The 25,290-nt window shown below is 45.1% G+C and overlaps 1 protein-coding gene and 1 long non-coding RNA gene across 2 annotated transcripts in view; one reads left to right on the top strand and one right to left on the bottom strand.

The window, feature by feature from the left end:
• The window catches only part of LOC306942386, a 40,787-nt gene extending 38,666 nt beyond the window's left edge, over positions 1–2,121 (top strand). Inside the window, exon 3 of the long non-coding RNA XR_013792285.1 lies at positions 2,045–2,121. This is a non-coding gene — a long non-coding RNA (uncharacterized lncRNA). The remainder of the gene's footprint in view (positions 1–2,044) is intronic.
• A 4,578-nt stretch (positions 2,122–6,699) lies between these two features.
• On the bottom strand, positions 6,700–7,611 carry LOC306941673 (serine/threonine-protein phosphatase 2A catalytic subunit alpha isoform-like; the record flags this gene model as incomplete). Its single annotated transcript, XM_079527269.1, has 1 exon — positions 6,700–7,611. The coding sequence occupies one exon, from the start codon at positions 7,609–7,611 to the stop codon at positions 6,700–6,702; it is 912 nt and encodes a 303-aa protein (XP_079383395.1).
• Positions 7,612–25,290: the final 17,679 nt, after the last annotated feature.

The raw sequence follows: 25,290 nt of genomic DNA, 5'->3' as shown, positions 1-25,290 counted from the left end.
TTAATGAGCAGCGGCCATTTTGTGTTTTGACTCTGGGAAGTGTAGCATCTTTAAGTGTCCCAAGTGTGCAAGTGGAACCAAATGGACCCTCATGGGTCCTTTTGGTTCCACTTGTGCACTCGAATGCATACATTACAAGACTGAGGATTGTGCTGTGTCCATATACACAGCACAAACCTACTGTATACAGTATGTCTCCGTCGATGTGATCATGATGTTTCAAATAATTTGGTCAAATTGGGTCTCATGGATATTGTGTTGCCGAAGCCAACCCGATGACGATCTCATTATGAACAATACTCTGATGCCTATATATATATATTGCATGAATATTTATTATTTCGTGACCATTTTTAGCCTTATCTGGCTAATCCCGCGCTCTGCGAGATAACCCGATCCACCGCCGCTGTCGCGGGCTTAATGAAAATGGCCTACCCCAACAAAAGGCTGTCATGCATTAAGCTGCTGACTAAGACCCCCTGCCTGCGTCGCTCGCCTGAATCGTATTAAGAGACGATTAAACTGACGCTCTATCTCTATCTGGAGATCTTTGCGTGGTTCTTCAATATTTGCATTCCATATTAATTGCGATGAATCAATATTAAATTACAAATCCGGATGTTCTTTCTTGGCTCTGGCTCGTATGTAATCTCGGCGAGGAGGCATGTACAGTACTAGAGAGATCAGAATCTCTTTTTTTTTGGTATACTGTACATCAATCTCAATGTGACCCCCAGTAGGGGGTTTCATGGGGGGTCCCCAAATGATTATGTTAATAGTTAGGATAACCAAATGGACCCTTGCAGGTCTGTAACTCAGGGGGCACATGGAACCAAATGGACCTTTGACCCCTGTCCTACAATGATCTATTTTAACTAAAGCAAGCATAAATGGGAGAGGGAGAGAGACATTAGTGGCCAAATTTGATTGAGGGACTGCCATTGGATTTTTTTGAATTTTCGTTTTTATAAAAAAATCATAGCTTCAAATTGACATTGGTTGTTCAGTTTGACCCATCAGTTTTGGAGATATGGCTTATAGAGTAATGCATTGCAGAAAACAGCGAAAACAGGCTTGAAAGGTTCACTTCTTTGGTCTACACCTAGCTACATGTTGTAGCATTTATTTCGATTTCAGCTCTGACTCTTATTTCAGACATGCTCTAGTATGTGAAGAGTTTGCCTGTGCTTAGTGTGCTATTAACTCATTTTGGATAAAAAATAAAGTTTTTCTCCTCTGGTGAAAAGCTAGAGGTTGCTCAATGGCAGGCTCTCAGTCAAATCATAGGTCCTCACCTAATGGACGATATGCTTTCAGAAAGCTTCACAACACCGTTTCCCTTGGCAACAATGAATTGTGTTATGAACTGAATAATCTTCTGTCAAAAGCAGAGTCTGTCAAAACACAGTGTTTGTTTAACTCTGGGAGTTATATTTTTGTCCTATGACATTAAAATAATTGCTTTTCAACTGATTCAGTGATTTACAGTTGACAATGAGTTATTTTTACAGAGCGACACACTGATCATTTGCCCACTTTTAGTTTTTTGTTTTGCCACCCCCCCCCCCCCCTAAAACATGATCATCAGGTATTATGATTTCTGACCTACTTGATGAAACGATGAAAGTTGGGAACAATGAAAATCAGGAATGCATACCCCACCCTTGTATAAAATACCTGTTATATCTGTTGTCATAGCACCCATTTTAACTGTCTGTCTGTGTCCCTTTTGTCATTTGTAGCCATACATGGAGATTTCAGTATCTGCCCCGTGGTTTCAAAACCCTATATGCTATTTTAATAGATTTTCTGAAGGCATTTTTACCTATGTTTAACTGTGTCCTATCGTATGGTACTTATGTCATCCATGTGTATTGACAATTTGACACATTGTATTATGCTTGTTATTGTGCTATTGTAATGTTCTGCTTTTTTGCTGTGTATAGTTGTGAAGTGCACAGAGACCCCTTGGGGTGATGTTGCACTATAAATAAAAATAAACTGAAACTGAAACTATCTGTCCGTCTGCCTGTATCCCTTGCAGGTGTGGGATTGCCATGTTAATCACTTTGGCTGAGGCAGAGGCTGGGAATTCTACAGGTTAGGTCCACTGGCAGAGCCTGAGCAGAGCCTTTTGTGGCAGTTCTGGACAAGCGTTTATCCGACCGACTCAGAGCCAGGCACTCCGTGTGGCATGATGCGCGTGTCTAATTTGAAGTAAGTGGGGAATTATGTAGATTACAGACATACACACATACGTACACACATGTGCACATGAGACGTGGTGCAATTATTGTAAGATACTGTATATTATACCTTACTGTATACTGTACTTATTTTCCCCCAAAAAGTAAAAAGTGTTCGTTTTAATGTGGCCACACCCACCAGTTTATACCTGGTTTTCACCTTAGAGCACCACCACCCTGAACTGAAGCCGCGCCCACAGCTGTTGTTGTATGATAATGGGGGAGGGGTTAGGGGAGGGGCTGATTTGTGTGTGTCACTAAAGCGGTGTATTTTGATTGGGCCTTTTGACTCAAAGGCTTTCAGCTTTCAGGAAGAAACCAAAAATACACAGGGAAGACAAATTTGCACAGACACGTACAAAACAGAAAAAGTACAAAACTATGGCACCCCATCTGTAACATTAAAGGGCTTGAAGACGTCAAGCATGAACACCACCTGAAAATACTGATAGTGTTATCATCTGTAATCCTACCCTTCCACTCTACATACTATAACAGTATAGAAACCTCTGCTGCTTCCTGGGGCGGCAGTGAATACGTCACCATCCATCATCACGGTGCGGCAGGGCCAATGATCCATTTTTGTTGTCATTTTTGAGTGGTGCAAACCACTCCAATAACCAGCTTTGTCTGTATGTACCTGTGTACATGTGTACCTGTACGTGGGGCCACGTAGGGGTGAGCATGGTTGCTATGGTCAGTGTGTGACGTCACTGCACCACTCAGTTCACACGGGTGTGATTTTTTTTAACAACTTTTTGTGCATCATATATACATTGCGGCTTTTCAGCGAACCCATGCATTCTGCAGGAACTGCCTTTCTAGTTTATTTTTATTTTGACATCTTCTATATGCTTATACCCCAAGACCTGTGGCCAATTCTACAAATGCCTTCTAAATCAGTCTTTGTCAAACTTTTTCGTAAGTCAAAATTACGCAACATTTGGTAACATTTGGTAATCAAGATTTTTCAAAAATGTTAAAAAATAGCCAACGTTCAAATCTAAAGTGACACAGATGCTTTCGCCTAAAAAATAAACAGCTGCCTTTTTTGGGCCAATATATAGGAAAAGGCTATTTGCTGTCAAAACACATTTCAGCAACATGGCTATGCCTTTTAGCTTTACATCTAAACCCACAGCTGTGTTCACATGTACAAAACAAAATACATGTTTTACGACGTGCATAAAAACCAATCCGCACTGTTCGAGAAAGAAGCTCTAACACGACTAACCGTGCGTGACTTACGGAGTGATTTATGCATTGTGATATACAGTATAAGAGGGTTAATACCTCAAATGATGTTCTCTCTCACTCCCTTTTGTAGGCTCCCCACCATCTAACCGTGGCAATGTCCCATGTTTAATTTCAATTTTATAACGTTAGACTGGAAAGATAATGAAGCAATTAAGCCGTGAAATGATGGTCCGCTATAGCATCTCCGCTGATTCACTCCATCTCCATCTTTACGCTTTTTAAAACTCCCACTCCTTCTCTCTCTCTGCTCTCTCTCTCTCTCTCTCTCTCTCTCTCTCTCTCTCTCTCTCTCTCTCTCTCTCTCTGTCTCTCTCTCTGTCTCTCTCGTTCACCCCTACTAGTAACTGCTACACATGCTGCTGTACACAGGCTCACGCCGCTCACCTTGCCTCGGTTGCCGGGCGGCTAATTAATTTTTCATGTGCATGGTGTGGTTCTTCAGAGGAGAAGCGGTTGAAATACTGACAGCTGTGGTGGTGTGGGTGGCCATGTCACCCCTTGGAGGAGGAGGAATCGATTAATAGGAAGTGGGGAAAGTGAAAACAATTACAGGTTGGCTCGAGGAAGGGAAGGCCTGGCGAGCCGTGGGGGTTCAAACCTCCGATACCGGCGGTATATATATCTGAACCAACGGTGGCATTTTTAGAAGGAAAGAACACTGCTGGACCGTATATACGTATTACGTAGTATAGTATAGCCTATATAGCACAACGCAAGGACGAAAGGATATCTAGCCGAGATTATCCGGTTCATATTTAAATTCACACAGAAAAGCCGCATAATGGCCATGCAGGCACCGGCCAGGCGCTTAATGCATATATGCAGCAGGTAAGGAGCCTAGATAGAATACCCCATACCCCTTCAGACTCCCCCTTTCTCAACTCAAGTGTGCTTGAAATCAGCAGAGGAGTTATACTGCCTGGTACAGTACTGCAGTACTGAACATCAAAAAGGCCTTTTTATGTATAGTCTTTTTTTTTTTTTTTGCAAACTCACTTGGTTTTTTGCCATGTGTGTGTGTTCTTATCTGTCTCTTCTTTCTCAGCACCTGCCAAAGGCAACATTATACAAGCGCAGAGAGACCCTTCATCACCCTCACAGCTAGAGTGGACAGTGGACACCATACCCATAATATGACTCGTCACTGCACCGTGTGTGTGTGTGTGTGTGTGTGTGTGTGTGTGTGTGTGTGTGTGTGTGTGTGTGTGTGTGTGTGTGTGTGTGTGTGTGTGTGTGTGTGTGTGTGTGTGTGTGTGTGTGTGTGTGTGTGTGTGTGTGTGTGTGTGTGTGCGTGTGTGCGCGTGTGCGCACGTGTGCGCGTGCGCACGTCTCTCTGTCTCTCGCATGCACACGTGTTTCTCTGTGTCTCTCTCTCTCTGTCCGTCTGTCTCTTGCACGCGCGCGCACACACCTACACCACCCCTCCCTCAGGTATCTCACTTGCTTTCTCCTGACTCTCACCTTCTGTATATCACCCCAAGCTGTAAATGTGGAGTTATCAGTCCTCTCCCGGCACAGAAGGGTGCACAACACAGCGATGGGGTGTGTATTGGGGTAAAAAAAAAAGCTTGACAGAGACAGCCAGCATATTTGGCCATGCAACAACAGGGGAATTAACACAAATAGCTGATCTACAAGCTCACAACGTGCCACATCGCCAACGATTGCTAATATACGAAGATAATCGATCCCGGTTGGAACCACTATAGGTGCACAACTCCTACAAATGGTCTTCCTAAGTGGGTGTGGTTTGCTTCTCCCCTAACGGTCTTGTCCAGCTTTGAGGGTCTGTGTAAACACAAACATTGAAGACAAAAGTGTGTAAACACAAACATTGAAGACGAAAGTGAGGACGCAAATTGTGATTGGCCGGCGTGATTGGGTGGGAGATGTGCCATTGGCCAGAATGAGATGATGTATGATGACGTATGATGATGATAAGAGCGCTTAACACGTGTGATGTTGCCAACTGCTGGTCTGGTCTAGTTTTGGCATTGTGAGATTGTCACTCAAACTTCTCTTTATTATAGAAAAGCATTTAAAGGTGTTGTGAATGACCCCGTGAACGTGAACGTTAATTGCACTTGCACAGCTGCACGCTGATATGGAGAACAGATGGTGATATGTCATGATTCCCAATCAACCAGACAATAATGGAACACACATTGTATTTATTTTTTATTTAATTTAAATGTCCATAACTGATTTCACGCCGGCTATATTCACACATAGAATCTCAGTTTATCAGAGCATAATAATAATAATAATAATAATAATAATAATAATGGATTTTTATTTATAATGCACTTTACATTCCTCAGAATCTCAAAGTGCTACTGTAGACAAAAATGTAAAACAGTAGGCAAAAGCATAAAAGAACATCACACGATTAAAAGCACACAATTTAGCATTATAATCGAGTCTCTGGTCAGAGTCCCAATCTGTTGGAATATGGAGCCGAGAGTTCGTCCTCCGTAAACGAGGGGTGGAATACGATCTCTTGAAGTATGAGATTGATCTAATAGTAATCTGGTAGTTATCCGTAAAGTATAGTATTATAACCAAAGTCAAAGCTTAACTCACCCTTGCCTACCAGGCTCTCTCCCTTTATAGTCTAGCGATGTCGCCTCTGACATCACTGCTGTGACGTCAGAGTGACATCTCACATCCTTCGTAACACTCCCCCTTAGTGAAGCTACTAGCTTCACTACCCGTGGTCACTATTCGTTTCCCTTGCTACCGCGGCTGTGGCCGGTAGCTCCGGGAGTTCGATCAGCCGAGCCACTGGACGCGGGCAGATCCGTGTCCCGATCTGGACTCTAGCAGTCCTCACCCGGCCGTCTTTGCCTGGTATTGCTTCTATCACCTTGCCCATCTGCCAGCAAACCCATTGAGCTGAGGTCCGATCGAGGCACGAACTTTGTAGGAGGAAGCAGAGAGCTGAGAGAATCCCAATCTGTTGGAATATGGAGCCGAGAGTTCGTCCTCCGTAAACGAGGGGTGGAATACGATCTCTTGAAGTAGGCGATTGATCTAATAGTTATCTCGTAGTTATCCGTAAAGTATAGTATTATAACCAAAGTCAAAGCTTAATCTCGCAAAACGCAAGGTTTCCCCAACAGGAGAAGGGGAGAGGCGACAGCTGTTTGCTCTGTGAATATTCGCCCGGGACGGCCTTTGGCCTCGGACCACAAGTTCACAGAAAGTAGTCTGGCGTGCGCCGGGTCACCTGGGGCTCACCCTGGCGCGGCGCCGGGTCAAACTGCACGAAGGAGTGCTTGAGGCTGTCGTCCAGCTCCATGATGGCCGCCTGGTTGCCGCAGCGGTAGCAGTAGTTGGGCGCACTGAACACCGTCACCACGTTGCCGGCGTGGCCACAGTTGTAGCCCTCCATGACCAGCTGGTGGGCGCGCGACACCATGGTGAGGCCGTTGGCGTGGTTGAACGTCTCCGAGATGTCCTGGCCGAAGGTGTAGCCGGCGCCACGCGGCGACATGCCCCAGCCGCCCGACTCGTCGGGGTCCGACCACAGCAGGTCGCACATGGGGCCCTCGTGCGGGACCTCCTGCAGGCGGTCCAGCGCACGGATCTGGTCCAGCGTGTCCACGGCGGGCGACAGGCCGCCGTGCAGGCAGAAGACCTGGCTGTCCACAAGCGCCGTCAGTGGCAGGTAGTCGAACAGGTCCGTGTAGTACTTCCACACGTTGGTGTTGCCGTACTTGCGCAGGCACTCGTCGTAGAAGCCGTACACCTGTGTGATCTGCCGCGACTCGTGGTTGCCGCGCAGGATGGTAATGCGCTCAGGGAAGCACACCTTGAGCGCCACCAGCAGTGTGACCGTCTCTACCGAGTAGTGGCCGCGGTCCACGTAGTCGCCCATGAACAGGTAGTTGGTGTCCGGGGACTTGCCGCCGATGCGGAACAGCTCCATGAGGTCGTGGAACTGGCCGTGGACGTCGCCGCACACGGTCACGGGGCAGCGCACCTCCTGCACGTTGGACTCCCGGCTCAGGATCTCCCGGGCCTTCTCGCAGAGCGAGCGGACCTGGCCCTCCGTCAGCTGGCGGCACTCGTTCAGCTGCTCGATCCACTGGTCGAGTTCTTTCATGACCTTATTAGCCGTGTTAGCTATACCGACCGGTGTGTGGTGATGATGATGTACAAATGACGGTTCCTGTCCCGTCTCAAATACATATACGGCAGGTTAGCTAGCGGCGGAATGTGTCAGCGTCGCTATAGGACCTATACCAGAGTCCCAAGTCCTCTTCCTGGTGGCGAGCGATGTGATGTGACCCGATAGCCGAATGGTCGCGGTGCATACCACATATGGGTGCAACAAATGCCTTCTCCAGCGTGTGCATGCGTCCTCTGTTTGCCGTGTGTCTCCAGCTTAGGTCGCTGGTTCGAATCCGGCTCGAAGGACCATATATAATCGAGTCTCTGGTCAGAGTCCCAATCTGTTGGAATATGGAGCCGAGAGTTCGTCCTCCGTAAACGAGGGATGGAATACGATTTCTTGAAGTAGGCATTGATCTAATAGTTATCTCGTAGTTATCCGTAAAGTATAGTATTATAACCAAAGTCAAAGCTTAATCTCACCCTTGCCTACCAGGCTCTCTCCCTTTATAGTCTAGCGATGTCGCCTCTGACATCACTGCTGTGACGTCAGAGTGACATCTCACATCCTTCGTAACAAGCATCAAGGAAAACAAAACAGTTATTGAACGTGAGGGCATGGGTCAAGGAATAAAATCAGTGGGTTTAGGGGAAAGCCTTATTCAATAGGTAGGTCTTTAGTCCTCTCTTGAAGCAGTCGATTGACTGTGGCGTGCGTCAATTGAGGGAGATGAGGTGACCATAGACGTGCAGATGTGCCAAAGCTGGAGGCTGGGAGGCAAGCCTACGCCCACACAGAGTTATATGGAACAGAATCCTCTATGTGTTGTCAGTCAGACTGCAGATGGACACTTCAGATATCTTCCCAAATCTCGTGAGAGTGTTTTGCTGGGATAGAGAAAGGTCGATAACAAAGTTTATTTTCTCCTGATTAGTATATGATCATCTTGGAAATATTGTGTGGCTTGTGATGATTGGGTCCAATAGGTCTATTTAGTTCGGTGACCACGGGGCTAAAGAATGGTTGGTTCAGAAGCTGTGTTCACGTTCATTCTCCCATTGGAATGAACAGACTCCAACATTCGTCCCGTCTCCTAATAGTTTTTCCGCCCACTTCACGCAGATGCGGGAATTATACCGGAGATTGCGTGTCTTGCTTTTCTGCTGCGAGTTTGTTTCAAATAAACAAGGAATATACTAGAAACATTGCTTACTATTTACTAAGGGAAACTAAAGGCTGTACAATGATCTGGCGATGAGTGGAGAGAGGCCTATAGGGTTCAAATGTGACAGTTGATCAGTTGATGGCCGGCAGGTGCGTCAATTGAGGGAGATGAGGTGACCATAGACATGCAGATGTGACAAAGCTGGAGGCTGGGAGGCAAGCCTACACCCACACAGAGCCTCAGACTGTAACCTTTTCCTCCCCGGGTGGGAGGGGTTAGGAAGGAGCACCGCGGCTTCTGATTGGTTGACACGGGCCACATCGTCAGTGTGGTAGGGAGCGCTCCGTTGTGTTCATTGTAGGATTTACTATTCTGTGCCTATGGGGCGGTAACTTGAACGGCGCTCAAGTGAACTTCGCAACGTTCGACATGGCAACTCGCTCGCTTTAGCTTTAGCAGCCCCAGACCGCGCCTCCGTCGCGGTCTGGGGCGAAGTACCGTCGACCCGGGGAGGATAATAACGACTGTGACCAGGGACGGATTAACCCCCGCCAGGGCCCGTATTGATTTGTGGCCCCCCATAGCGGGCATTTTGGAGGTTTTTTCTCGTTTTTTCTCATCTTTTTTACCTAAATTGAACACAATCAACAGCCAATGAAGGGCCCCATAGGAGCTGTTGTCAGGGCCTCGAAGCCGGTACCGCGTGGTCCAGTTTCCCCAAAGGGCCCCTGAGAGCCAATGGCCCCTGCGCTACGGCCCAACCGGCCCAATGGCTAATTTGTACCCTGACAGTGACAGGGCCAGGGAGAGTGGTTTGAGAGGCACAGTCAAGTGAAGTGAATATTGTGCAGTTCATTTTTTCTCCCCCCTCCTCCCTCCCCCCCCCCCCCCCCCTCACTCCTCATTTGACCTAAGCCAAAATAAAGTGAAAACTAAAATGTGCTATAGAACGAGCTGGGCGGTGCCACGATCATCATGAGTGCTCTCACGTTCGACTGGCTTTGAATTAAGTAGCGAGGCATAATCACAAATTCTGAGATATGGCCCCCAATACCGTGATTGCCTGCAGGGAAAGGAAAGAGTGAGGCGGTGCAGAGAGAAAATATATTTATATTGATTTCAATTGCCCGTCTCCAATTGTTATGGAACAGGTAATGGCTAAGGAGGTGTTGCATATACTGTGGGGAGCCGTTTGGGTTTTTCTTTTTTGAGCGGTTGCCCAGACTCCAGTGTGGCTGGAAGAAGTTACTCATAATAGCAGTACCACAATATAGAAATACTCATTAAATCAAAACTGTACTTGAGTTAAAGTAAAAAATAATACAAATACAAATACAAATAAACACAGCAACATATTGGGGTTTTCAAAATGTGTCTAAATATATTTTTTCAGTGACGCACATCTGTGATTTTCAGATATATACAGTATTAGGGCTTCATTGAATAATGTTTGTAATAATGAACTAAACTTTTCTAATAATTGTATAGTAAAAAGTACAATATTTGCCTCTCAGATTTAGTTGAGTTTTCTACTGCTACAGTACTTGAGTAAATGTAGTTACCTTTTCCACTAGTGCCACACACACTCCCCCAACACAAACAAAATTACCATATCATCAACAGCTATTACTGCTGTCCCTTAGACTTCGGGCACAATTTCAATGGCTGCTATATATATTATAGCGTAGGCTATATTTCTTCATCATAATTGAGGCGATATAGTCCCTCCACAAGGGGTGTTGCTTGCCAAAACTAACGGATCTGCATGCAGGCCTGCGGTGGAAGGAGACAACAGTGTGTATATAGGGGTCATCCATACATTTGCATACCTATGTGTATATGGATGCTCAGCGCCTGTCGCATGCAGCGGTATGTGCTACTGTATACTGTAAGTGGCGTGCGGCCTTCAAATCTTTACTAGGGCATCAAGGTGGTCCGTTTAAGGGGTCAATGAGCCATTATCGACCGCACCCCCCACCGTGGCGCCGGGCTTGTCTCCATGCTACAGCTTCATTCCCAGCCTTTTCTAATCTCCGAGGAGTAAAGCCTGGTCACAGCCTAATGCAGTCTATGGGGGGGGGGGGGGGGTCTTCTGTCAGATCATCATGTATTTTCCAATCACAAACGCGCATTGTCATGTGCAGAGAATGTAAACACATCTGTAAATCCGTTATTCCAGTACTTGTGTTTGTGTTGTGTTCTATAGGCAAACCACACTGTGATTGGCCAGTATAGTCGCTGTGATTGACATGCAGTTCTCATAATTGGCATTGCAACCATGCATTACCTTGGTCCTTAACCCTAAGGACCAAGATCCCCCCCCCCCCCCCCCCCCCCCCCTTGAGACAAGTACTTGTGATTTGGCACTTCTCTTCTTTTGCATTACATCGCAGCAAAAAGCAATATCGGGGGCAAAACTGGGAAATGTGGCTAGTGTACTGCAGACTCAAGAGCTGCCTGTCTGTCATGTTGTTGTTTATTTAGCAGTTCCTTCCTACAGTACATCCAGTGGGGACAGTGGGGACAAAGTAAATTTGGATTTTCGATACGAAGTCAAGTGAATGAAACGCATTTGCTGTTCCCTTTTAGAACCCCTAGGTAAAAAAAAAGGAAAAAAAACTAAAAACAAAAACAACTCTAGTTTTCTTTAGCTATACACATAAAATCACAAGAGGGCCAGGCTTGCCTTTTGACGTTTCCTACGTGTTCCCCGCCCGTCCCCCGCCCGTCCCCCAACCCCTGCGGGTGCAGAAGAAAAAAAGAAAAAAAGCTTGTATCATCTCTGTGGAAATGCGCTCGCGGTTGTGTTCTGAAGAGTCACCTACAGTGTTGTTGTTCGTCTGCTGCTCTGCCTGTGTGTGTGTGTGTGTGTGTGTGTGTGTACGGCAGCGAGTGACGCCCACGGCTTGTTTACAGTCGTCCCATGAGGCTGGTGGTGGGCTACGTGAGGATGTTACGCTCTGAAGTTGTTAGAGGGGTCGCTAAACTGTGTTTTTATTACATCAAATTTAGATTTTAGTTATAGTCATGGTCACACAAATGTGTGTAAAATGTATACAAAATTACAAATCATTTGAAAATGGCAGATCTCCAAGCTCACGATGCGTTGCATCGCGACAAATTATGCTCTTTTGTAGATAGGCTATTTTCAAATGGCTGAAATATATAGGGCTGAAGTTGGTAAATTGGGTGTTTTGTAATAATAATCAAATTCTACAAAGTAAAGTAGGACTAGTAACTACTTTATGCAACAAGATGCATAAGACATACATCAATAATAATACTGATACTACAGAGCAACGGTAAACGAGGGTAAAATAAAAAAAACAAATAAGGTGTCTATCAATCAGTGTGTCACGCTTCTTGTCATAATAAAGACAATTAAAATAGTGAACAGTTAACAGTGCAATGCCAAACAATAAAGTGTCCATTGGTCAATGCAATAAAGTGTCCATTGGTCAATGCAATAAAGTGTCCATTGGTCAATGCAATAAAGTGTCCATTGGTCAATGCAATAAAGTGTCCATTGGTCAATGCAATAAAGTGTCCATTGGTCAATGCAAGAAAGTGTCCATTGGTCAATGCAATAAAGTGTCCATTGGTCAATGCAATAAAGTGTCCATTGGTCAATGCAATAAAGTGTCCATTGGTCAATGCAATAAAGTGTCCATTGGTCAATGCAATAAAGTGTCCATTGGTCAATGCAATAAAGTGTCCATTGGTCAATGCAATAAAGTGTCCATTGGTCAATGCAATAAAGTGTCCATTGGTCAATGCAATAAAGTGTCCATTGGTCAATGCAATAAAGTGTAGGACGTGGGGAGAAAAAAAACAGCACAAGAACCCCTCATAGGAATAATGCCTTAAGAGGTCAGAGTCATGCCAACTGTTTATTCCAGGTTAGGCTACCAGTGGTTCCCAAACTGTGGTGTACAAACCATAATGTGAATCATGAACAGCATCTTAATGCATCTTGCAAAACTGTAATATGCTGTATTATTGCCTCAAAATGGAATTTCATGTGTTTCACTGAAATTACCACAGTCCTCGTATAAACAAAAGCTAACAAAACACCTCTTCGCTTTGAATGTTTGTCTTTCTTCATAAGCACAAAATAATAATAATAATAATGTGTCACTACATGTGTCAATAATGTGTCACTACATAGATCAAGTGTCATGTTGACATGAAAAGGGTAATGGCGGTTTTAGGCTGTTATTTAGCAGCACAAACGGCAAAATCTGGTAAAACACTGTTGTAAGGAGATGTGTATAGAGCAGCTGCGGGAGTATACAGGAGCTGCAGTCTCTCAGTGCAGTGACATTCTGTGATTATTTGCTATAATCATATTAAAAATGTATACTTTTCAGCCAAATACAACGAGACTTGGCGTTGGGGGGTGCGTCAGCTAGGTCAGGAGGTAACAGGGGGTGCGCGGCCAATACAGTATGGGGACCGCGGCGCTGGGCTATACGATTATCCTAGCCTAACGGCCTTTGTGTGTCTTGGTGAAGCAACGTAACAGGCACAAAGGACTTCCCACAGTTCCCAGAAACGGCTATACAACGAGTTTGTGTTTGCAGACATACAAATGGACTCGCTGCAATGCCACCCATATACCGAAGCCTAAGTGGCGACTAAAGTCTACCGTAAGCAAGACTGAAAGGACTTTGCATTAAAGTGACCCTATTCGGCATCCAGTGAAATGGCATGGAAGTAATCCGATTTGTATTTTTGTTACGCCGCCACTTAAGGATGCTCCCATCATCTCCATTATAGCTTTGGTTTACTTTGAATGGTCTCGTTCGTACACAGTAGCCTATAATAAAGCCTCTTTGGCCCTGGAGCCCTGCAGCCATAATGGGGAAGTAAGACACGAGCTGGAGAGAAGCCTCTGTATTCATTAATTCTTCATGAAGAGGTGAACTTGAATTCATGTCTCCCAGGATAGACATACCATATACAGTACAGTATATATAGGCTATGTTTTTATGTTATTTCTCTCTCTGGGACTAATCGTGCAAAGCGCTGGACCCGATCGGTGCCAAATTGCATGTGCATGTGCTGCCAGTATAGGCCAAGTGAAGTAACTCCCCAAATGTATTATAGATTAGTGTTATTATTGCGAACGCAGTGATTGCGAACGCAGTGAGCATTTACTATGAGACCCAGCAGATCATGTCTGTCTGTGTGTGTGTGTGTCACGATGTAACACCACCCTCCCGCCACCAGAGGGCGCAGCTGTATCACACACAAAAACACACACACACACACACACATGCACGCACGCACGTGCATCACACGCACGCACGCACGCAAAAAATAAAATAATAATAATAATAATAAATAAATAAAAAAAGAAGAAGAAAATTAAGAGGAAAAAAAAGCTCTGTGTGTGTGTGTGTCAGACTGCCACAACAGCTGCGTTCGCTTCCCGCGTTCACGCGTCTTACTTGTTATTATCCAATTCAACTTTAACAAGATGCGTACGCGACAGGCCAACAGCACACACACCAAGGCCCACCCCCGCCCGATCATGATTGGCGGAAGGCCCCTCTCTATCCTGATTGGTTAAAGGCTGGGCCACCTATAGCCAAAAACGAAACCTACACCCATAATGACTTGTGAGCTTTTTAAACTTTTTAAATCGGCTATAACGCATTTTTTTTAATGTTACACTAAAACCTAACCATTTTGTGGTTTATGTTTCTTTAAATAAGCTAAGCTACTGTGTACTGTAGCCTACAGCATCGGTTCTCAACGTTGTCCAATAGGGCGCCTAAGGCTCTGTAACTCTGAGAGTTTATAAATGGAACCAAATGGACCCTGACCAAATGGACCCTTTGAGAAACAGTGCTATACAGTACATGAACAGGCTAATAGTCTTTAGAGTTGCCCGGTAGGAACATAACATATAACTTGTTCACACTCTTATGAAATGTACAGAGCCAGAATGTAATGTGTCATGCTTTACCCTGGTCATAATGCATTGCCTTGTACTATTGTAGAATAATTTAAGACTTCTGCTGGAAGTTCTTACAGGAATAAATACTCTGCGATATGGACTTTTTCGACTGTTTGAGGGCTAAATAAATGAAAGCAAGAGGGACAAGCCAGAATGCAGTTGTAATGGCTTTTCGAGAGGACTTACCTATACCTTTAGAAGTGCAATTTTAGACCAAGGTAATGGACTGAAAACTTCATGACTTCATCACAGTTAGATAATAGGTTACAAGAGATTTTTATATTGCCACCCCTGCACTTATATTCCAGTTGTATTTTATTCTGTGGAAACTAATCATAATACATCAAGGAACAACATCGCATTTCTGACATATCGTATTTATTAGGCTATATCCATTTTGCACAGTTATATATATTATAGAGACGTGGATGCAAATCACGGAGGGAAAGAGTTCCCAGCATTCGGCACAAGAAGTTGACCTGCATACAAACCACTTTTGCAACTCCACCACTATCTGTGCTGAAAAAATGCTATGGTAAGAAACTGAAAACTGCACAGCAGTCAGAACGTCTTATTATTTGTAATACAGCATAGGATGGGTTTTTTTTTCTGTTGCTGACTTTAAAGTACAATTAATCAAACCAGACTTTGTTATATAGATGTAAGGAAAAACAACCCTTGCTTGAATTAAAAAGATTAAATCCTTTTACCTTGGTGAGTGACAGAATTAAAGCCTGTGTCGCACGCTGAAAATAGCCGATCTACAAGCTTCCAACGTATCACATCCGCAACACGTTGTGAGCTTGTAGATCGGCTATTGTCGGAGCGAGACGCCGTTGTCAGACGGAGAATGAAATGAGCGTAATTGTTAAAGAAATGGCATGAAAGTAGGTGTATTAGCTATTCATATCCCCGATGCACAAGAGCTTTGTATTTGCCTATATACGCGAAGGGACTCATTATCCTTCACATTGGGGACCGAGGAGAGATGCACGTGAGGCGAGTAGAGGACATTAGATGAGCGGCGGCCGCGTCACGTCGGCCTATTTGCATTTCACATGGCAAATTGACGAGATTTGGAGCTTTGGTGCTCCAGCAAACATAAACCTTTGAAACCCTTCACAGTCAAATGCTGCCTAATGTGCTCCTAACTCGGAAAGTGTGCACATGTAACCAAATCGGCTCGTAAATGGTCCATTTTTTGTTATGGAGTAAATGGATAAATTGACACAGAGGATTTTACTGTGTGGACACTAATAGTGGACATACGTATCACTCTCTCTACCTCCACTGGCCTTTAACGGATCTTTAAGACCATATTAAATGGATTTCCGTGACCATTATTGTTACGTATTTCCTCTAGTGAAACGAGGGCTGGGTGACGTGTGTCTCGGGCCAATCACAGCCTCAGCCGATCGTCGCGTCCTGTTCGGGCTATGGGATCAAAATGCAACTATATACACTGCCTTCTTGGCACCATACAGATATTAAAAAATATATATAGATGCCTCCTTAGCCGCTGCAGTTCATTGGAGCGATGTGTCTCCATGCAGCGAAGCTAGGAACTTCCTAGCAGCGAAGGCGGAAATCAAGCGGAAGTGACTACTGGCCAATCACAGCGCACGTGTCTTTTCCGGGACTCATCAATTCAATCCAAAGGAGCTTTATTGGCATGAGGAAACAAAGCCAAGTGCTGCTGAGGGAGGAAGAGGGAGTTGCGCCTCTGATTGGCCTACCGAACTTCCCCTTCTGTGACGCACGCGGAAGCTTGGCAAGCATCCGCTCATGCTTCGCAAAGGGATCTCGGGAAAGCTCTGCCTCCGTGTTGCCTTCAAGAGAGACACACGCCACAGAGCCGATGGAGGCGTCTATACCTTTTTATGTCTATGCTTGGCACTATACCTTGTTAAACTGCAAGGAGGCCGCGACCAATCACCCGTCATCACTGTGGTTGGCAGAGAAGCAGCCGGCACCTGTTTCAGGAAATCTGTCGCGATGTCGGTCACTCAAAGGAAAGCCAACGCAACTGGTCTCTAAAGGGGAATTAATTCAGATCCAATTCAGTGTTACAAACTACACCTGGGTAAGAACATGGCAGGATGAATAATGCAGACCTTATAGCAGGGGTTCTCACCCCGAGGGGTCGCGACCCCTCGGGGGGTCGCCAAATTATTTTAGGGGGTCCCCAAATTATTAAAAAAATAAATATATATATATATTTTTTTTCAATAGCTAAATTATAACGATGCTTAAAACACCAAAAGGGGTTCCCGCCCAAAATGGTTTAAGGTTATTGTAGCAGTCAATTTATATTGGGGGTCGGGAGGGGGCGGGGCGGGGGTCCCGAGACATTGCCAAAGCATTTCCGGGGGTCCCCGGCCAAAAACGTTGAGAACCCCTGCCTTATAGGACAGTAGCTAGTACACCACACAGCTGCAGCTAATCAATTGAATAGCTTGTGTGCTATAGGTGTGTCAATGCGTTGACAATACTGTTGACTACTGTGCTTGGACATTGGTACACCCATTGCTCTGAGCACACCTAAAATATAACACAAATTATTGATTTTATTTTGCTGTGACTGCGTTGCGTACTATAGTATGCCATGTTTGTGTAATGCTGCAGTTAACCTTAACTGGAAAACAAGCTGCCCCTTTAAGATGGTTTGAGGCGCTAATGTTCATGAGTAGGCAGTTACGTATGCCATACTTTAACATAATATTCAAGGATGTACTCTCTAAGTGATTGATAGATTTGCCAGCGCCATAAATGTGTCACAAATTGTGCAATTGGATACGGCATGTAACAGCGATAACCCAAACTGCTTCAGTAATGTGAGTGGAATTCATTCAAGGCCAATTATATACTAAACGAGCTACTGGCGGCTTCAACAAAGAAACAACCCAGCAATACTGTAAGTATGGACAAGTCACTCATGGCAATGTTCCACATTTCCATGTTTTTCCGTCGGGAATGGATGTTTGCCAAATGCTCTGCTGTCAAACTCCAAAACATAAATATACATTAACAAATTCTGTAAGAGTTGCTAATGGAGTTTCTAATCTCCCTTTAGTTCTCTGCACGAATACGTATGGCTTGTCCACCAAAGTTAATGAGGAGATATGGCAAGAATATTGACAGTTTGTTTGCGGGACCACCAAAGCAAGTGTGTGTGTGTGTGTGTGTGTGTGTGTGTGTGTGTGTGTGTGTGTGTGTGTGTGTGTGTGTGTGTGTGTGTGTGTGTGTGTGTGTGTGTGTGTGTGTGTGTGTGTGTGTGTGTGTGTGTGTGTGTGTGTGTGTGTGTGTGTGTGTGTGTGTGTGTGTGTGTGTGTGTGTGTGTACCGGTACAACACAGTACTAATCACTGTAGTCTTGCCCTACATTGCATCAAAACTTCTGTCGAACGGGACAGTCATTAAAGTTGATAGCTGTTTCAACTTTCTCCCTTCTACTTTATTGAAATAATGTCATCCACATTGCATAGCCTACTGTATACTGCAGGCTTTGTTGACTAGATTTAGAAGACATTTTCAAGCTCTGGCTCTTGATCGATTTATTTATATGGAGAAATCATTTAACATGCATCTATGTGATGGGTGACAGGACAGCTTGCCCAATGCCCTCGCAGAGTGGAGTGGGTGGGGCTTAGTGAAGGGCTTAATATGATGTCTGTTTTGCAATGGCTCTCTCCACTAGGACCTTAGAGTATATATGAAGACTAGGGCCTCACTCAGACCTTTACTGCATTGCTGTATGCTTGTTGGATGAATGTTGTGTAGTGCCATGGCCGCCCCAATGCATTTCCGATGGAAGTCACATGGTTTGTAGTCCACATTTTGGACTACAAGCTGTTGTATGGCTTTCGGCTGTGTTTCGACTGCGCCCCTCCCCCTCATACAACACAAATGTTGTGTCAAACCATGTGACTCCCATTGGAAATGCATTGGGGCGGCCATGACACTACACAACATTCATCCAACAAGCATACAGCAATGCAGTAAAGGTCTGAGTGAGGCCTAAGACCCCTAAATGAATATGTATTTGACTGTGAAATATATTTTGTGTGAGCTTGCACCCTGAGGGTGCATGTATGTAAACACAAACATTGTCCTATAACACAAACATTAAATGCCATTGATAATGAATGGCAAGCCACTTTTGACAGGATGAAAAATGTGGGACTTAATTTCTTTGTAGGCATTTTGAAAAGCATTTTGTACTTTTTACTTGTACTTTGTACTTGTACTTTGTACTTTTACTTTTATACTTCAGTACATTTTAAAACCAAGTACTTTTGATACTTAAGTACATTTAATGTGAGCTACTTTTATACTTTTACTTAATTAAGTAATTGGTTACTTTTACTTTAGAATAACTGTACTTTTACTTAAGTAAAATATTGTTGTACTTTTTCAACCACTGTGTGTGTGTCTGTGTGTGTGTGTGTGTGTGTGTGTGTGCGTGTGCGCGTGCGTGTATGCGTGCGCGCGTGCGTGCGTGCGTGCATGCGCATTTATATAGGACAACAAGGAGACTGACAGTGCGCAATGGGAACAAATACAATCACACAGTAGTCACATTAGCGGGAGAGCGATGGGAGGCCTACAGAAGAACAGAAGTAAACAGGATTATGAAACACGCCCTGGGGCAAATGATTATGATGATGATTATGATCTTATTATATGATCAATGTTTAATGCGTATATGACTGTAGACAAGAGATGAAAAACGACTCCCATGGTTGAAATGCTCTCTCCTCATTCATAGGGAATGAAAAGTGTCCCAGTGTATTGTTCTCGCCGAGTCATATCTTAGATCGCCTCATATAAGAACTGTGTATGAAAGATAAACAAACAAATCATTCCGGTGGTTTCACTCGTATGGACATGAAGGATCGACTGACTGGCTGCGAGAAAACGCTGATGTTACTGCTGCCAAATTAGCTTCATTTTCTCTAGAAACAGACTGTATCAAATGTAAGTGACTGACTGTCGTAAACGATACGGAGACACCTCCCCGACAATATATTATCGCAGAAAATGTTTGGACCACAATTCATATATGAGATGATTCTAACTCTTTGACGGCCAATCTAGTGGCTGGCTCAGAATGCCACCATAGGCCACCATAGCCCTTATTCTGAAGAGCCACCAGCTGATTTGCTGAACCGGTAGTAACAATCAATCATTTCCGGGGCACTCACTAGACGTTTTCGTTTTCGTCAGAAGTGCTGAAACGAAAACCGCGAGGTCGCGGGGAAAGCAGGGGTCTTTCTCCCGGGGGGGGGGGGGGGGGGGGGGTGGTGGATGATGAAACTGCACAGCAGATATCATGGTAATCCAGCCAGTGGATTTTGATCGGGGACCCAATATAAATTATCTGTGCTCAAATGGATTTTCAGCGCGGTAAAAATGTGCCGCCGGGCATTTTGGCGCCGATTACGGTGTTTGAATATCATTATTCCGACGATCTTAATAGGATGATCATTAGAGCGGGGATTAAAATCGGATTAAAATCTCATGCTAACACCGCCCCCCAGCTAGCCCCAGTGCTGGTAGGGCCACGGCCACCCCATGTGATTTGGCGCCATCGCAGACCGTGGTGTGAAATCCGCTGCCACAAGACATGCTGGAAAGCGACCCATTGGCCTTAACTGAGAGAGAGAGAGAGAGAGAGAGAGAGAGAGAGAGAGAGAGAGAGAGAGAGAGAGAGAGAGAGAGAGAGAGAGAGAGAGAGAGAGAGAGAGAGAGAGAGAGAGAGAGAGAGAGAGAGAGAGAGAGAGAGAGAGAGAGAGAGAGAGAGAGAGAGAGAGAGAGAGAGAGAGAGAGAGAGAGAGAGAGGGGGTGGTGATGTCAAAAAGGACGGCAGGGACTTGAGAGGAGAAGGGGGGCAATTAGCAACTCTCTTGGCACGCATATGGCAGACAAACCATACATGTACATTTGTATTTGTACTGTCTTTGTGTGTGGGGACGTCAAAAGCAAATGTTCCATTTAATAAACATTTGCATTTTCAAGCTCACTCGATCAATAATCCAGCAACCGTGTAACGTCAATATACCCCCAAACCCTGCATGGCAGTAACCTTAAATGTAACCCTTCACCCATAAACCATAAACCATAAACCATGTAAAACACAACCCGTTTCCCCATGGGGTTCATCAGAGCAATGTCCCAATGAGGTAGATTTGTATCTGTTCTTTGCTATCCTAGTGGGGACCTTGGATAGTAGAGATATAGTACACAAAGATAGTAAAACATGGTAAGCACGCACACGGGCACACACTCGCACAGAAGGGGCGAGAGAAAGTCCCAGACAGGTGGTCGGCTTCGGGCTAATAGACTAGAGGGAGAAAAGCTTTTCCCTGTGAGAGCGATCCCTTAATTGTTCGGTGCGAACGATTCACAATTAGAATACAACTATTTTCATGATTGCAACCTATGGGCACAGAATAAACACAGCTCATGACCCTGTTTCACCCGGTAACCATGGTGTGCAAGAGACTTGGCTAATACTGCTATATAGTGCTCTCTTCTTCAAATTAAATGCTAATGAAAGCAGCCGCGGTATTCATAGACTAGTGCCGCATTATGTAACGTGCACACTCACACGCACACGTGCAAAATCATGGCAGTTGTCTGGTGGGAGAGATGGTACACAATAAAATCCTCTGTTAATGTATAGGCGGTGCCATGTCATTATTCCAACCTCTCAATATTTCGACCTCCCATGATTCCGAACTAACGCCATCCCAAACCCGAACCCTAACCCTCAGTCTTAACCGGCCACGTACAGTAGGTTGCTAACCCTAACCTCAGTTTTAACCGGCCACACCTCAGTCTTAACCGGCCACATAGGTTGCTAACTAGCGATGTCCCGATCACGTTTTTTTGCTCCCGATCCGTTTCCGATCATTTGATTTGACAGAAATACCGATACAGATTTTTCCCGATCTGATCTTTATATTTTTTCCAACACTTTTAGCCCTGCCCATGCACCAAAAGTGCATGTGTTCAAAAAATAGAAAATACAAAGTAGGAAGTAGGAAAGTAGGAATATAATTTTTTTTGTACCATTGCTGTCATGTCTGTGTCACTGTTATAGAGCTGCATGATTATAGCAAAACATGGGGTCCATATTAAAAGTTATTAAAAGTATTACCTTTTTTAACAAACCAAATCTTAATGCATGTCTTCTTTTGACTAAAAGTTAAAATGAATAAGATGTTCCCATTCAGCCACAAACAGTAGGCTTGGCTTAGTAATTTCATTTCAATTTGCATTTCATTGTTGTCTATGTGAGAAATGTATGTCACTCTAGTCTAGTCTGTAGCCTTTAGAACTGAATGTCTCTTGTCTCATTCAGAGATATTGAAATGCTAATCTTAAAAGACAAAGGCTCTATACCCTACTGAGGGGGAGAAAGGTGTTAAAGTGCTTGGAGCTCCGAGGGGAGCAATCACTTCAGACCTAACTATGGTTCTGCTCAGCAGACAGACGGGTCGGACCTGCAGCTAAAAATAGCTCATTAATCATTTAAAATAATAATGATAATAATCCAATATTTTCCTCCCGATTGCGATCTTTTGAAAATCACGTGATCGGCCCATATTTCCGATCACGTGATCGGATCGAGACAACCTCAGTCTTAACCGGCCACACCTCAGTCTTAACCGGCCACGTAGGTCACTAACCCTAACCTCAATCTTAACCGTCTGGCCGCCAGGATCTATTCATCTATTTATCGCGCATTGCCAAGGGTTTCCGCTTGCAACCCTTATTTTGAAGAGCCAAATATCCGTAACCGGGTGTTACGATGACATAATGCTGTGACCGGTTGTTGTTCTCTAGCTCGGTGCAGAAAAAAACCCGACCGTGAGTATCACAGCGCCTGCTGTCGACCTTGTTTTCACCAGAAACGACATTCATTGCGCCGATTTCGGAGATACAGGCCATTGAAAGCAGCACATAGAGTGCAAGTGGATGCGCGGCGCATCTTCAGAATGGCCACTGTCCCACTTACACTGTGATGCTAACGAGCGGCAGCTAACGATTCGATCCGATGAAAACATGGATTAAAGAATATAAATCCTATAGAAAACGTAGGCTACGGTTCTGGCGGGCTGCCATGCAGACAAAAGTAATTCTATGCTTACTATGGTTCTGGCTGCACTTGTCCCGTTTGGTTGCACTTGTCCCACTCTGAGTTAAATTGACATATACAGTGGGGGGGGGGGGACTAAGTGAAAGAAACTGCAGCATTGAAACACAAGCTCAGGCCAAGTGATTTTTTAGGCCACATCTGCGCTTGCAAGTAATTATTATGCTCCATCGTATGATGGCACGCAGACAGAAAATAGCCGATCTATAAGCTCACAGCACGTTGCGGATGTGACGCGTTGTGAGCTTATGCACCGGCTATTTCCAGTCCGCGGCGGGCCATCGTACGGCGAAGTACAAATCGGGGCTTATAGCGGTCTCTGGACTAAACAACAATAAGAGCAATTCCTCTGCAGCTGCCAGCTTCGCCGCTGCCGCCCCCGTAACCCAATTCTCACAACCGAGCACTCGGAGGGCTGTAAACTGCAGCCGCACATGTCATATACAATAATATATGTGGCATATTAGCTGCGTGTTTGTGCTGCGGTCGCTGGTGCCGCGGTTGTTTTTGGGCAGCGGAGCGTAATGGAAACTCGGGGGTATGTGCATACTAAACAAGCCGAGTTGTTGATTTGTATTCCTCCGCACACCACCCCAATTCTCTCATGTCTCAGTCTCACTTGTTACCAGGAAACCGAGAGTGGAGACTGGAGAGAGAGAGAGAGTCTGAGAGAGAAAGAGAAAACTATTTAAAAAAAAAAGAATATATATAGAGAGAGAGCTACTCCCGAGAAGAGAATAGAGCAGTAATAGTGTTCAATGGAGACGGAGACATCATCCTCCCGTCTCCCTGTTATGGGCACATGCTCACCTCTCTCCCCTTTGGTATTTCTTAACAACTTCGAAGATATTGACATTTCTGTTTCTGCAAACATAAAGATTTATAGATCACGTCCCCCGTGGCTTCCCCATATTTTATATACTCGAGCTCCTCCTTTCTTTTTCTCCACGTGGTCTCCTCACGCTCGCAGACGAGCAAATAACACACGTTGAGTCACACCTAACCTCTCCCCCCTTCCCCCTCCCCCCAGCGGGACGGTGTGTCAGCGAGCCGTCCTTCGCTCAGCCAATATGTCATTTACTCAGCCCCCCGCCCGGTACTATGGGGCTGGGTCATATTGACAACAGAGGCCGTGAAAAATCACCCGGCCCCGGCCCTCTCTCTCTCTCTCTCTCTCTCTCTCTCTCTCCTCTCGCATTCGTTTTCGCCGTCCTCATCTCCGGATATAGGGCCTGCATGCGTGATCCATGGAGGAGATTGAATTGGCGCGCGGAGCGCTAGCCGCCAAATCGCTCCGCACTCCGATTTCCAGCGCGGGGAATCCATCAAGACGCGGGAGCTGGGGAAGTCGACCGCCACCGGGCCCATTAGCTACTGGCAGGTCGATGGTTAACTAATTGAGGAGCGTTTTCTGTCAGTGACTTCCCGTGGCCCATCCATCCAGAACCGTGACCCCGAAAGGCGTGCTAGGCTCCGGGTTACCTCCCATTGGCTGACTTCTAGAAGCACTGCCTAGCACATAATCTAATTGAACTCAAATAAATCACCGGCGTGCGGTACAGTATAACCCCTTTCTGTGTATTCCATACCATTTGTCGTGTATCCCATTGAGACCATGCATGCATGAGGCCCATTCTACAAATGTCGAGAAGAGAAGTCCGTCCGCACACAGCATTTCATTTATTTATTTGTACGTTTACTGTGGAGACATCTGTGTGCGGACTGTTCTCTTCTTGACATTGTAACTATACCTATTATTGTACCTGTTTTAAATTCCACAACCATGCGTACAGCACAGAACGTCTCGGAATCCCCCAGGAGGAAGTCACTGATGTTGCTCTGGAGAGGGAAGTCTGGAGCACTCTGGTGGAGCTGTTGCCCCCGCGACCCGACTACGGATAAGCGGTTGAAGAAGGATGGATGGATGGATGCGTACAGTATGTGCCTTCTAAATCAGTAGTTCTTAAACGTTATCTTTTTATGGCACAAAGTAATCTGCTATATTTTTGAATAGCAAACGCACCTGCAAAATAAACTGAACCGCGTGTGCGGAAGTTCTTCTCTTCATAAGAATCGCCAACGTTAAAAATCTTCAAATGACGCATGCGGACACCTTCCCGGATTGAATGGGATATATACTGCAGTATAGGTATAGGAGAGGAGTAACCTTCGGGCTTCTTCAAACTTCGGAGGATATCAGGTTAGCCGCGGAGTGTCGTTGCTTCAGGCGCATACACACGCACTCTGCTGCGGGTCTGTGTGCTGTTTAGAAGCGGTTGATGGATGTTCTTTGAGCTCGGCTGATTCCAGATAGCACCGCTGAAATGGAATTATTGATAGCCACGGAGAAAACGTCATGGGGCCCTTTTGAAAAATGTGT

This window comes from Electrona antarctica (genome assembly GCF_951216825.1).
Source record: "Electrona antarctica genome assembly, chromosome: 18".
NCBI classification, from domain to species: Eukaryota; Metazoa; Chordata; class Actinopteri; order Myctophiformes; family Myctophidae; genus Electrona; species Electrona antarctica.
This window is presented reverse-complemented; position numbering and strand designations above follow the sequence as displayed.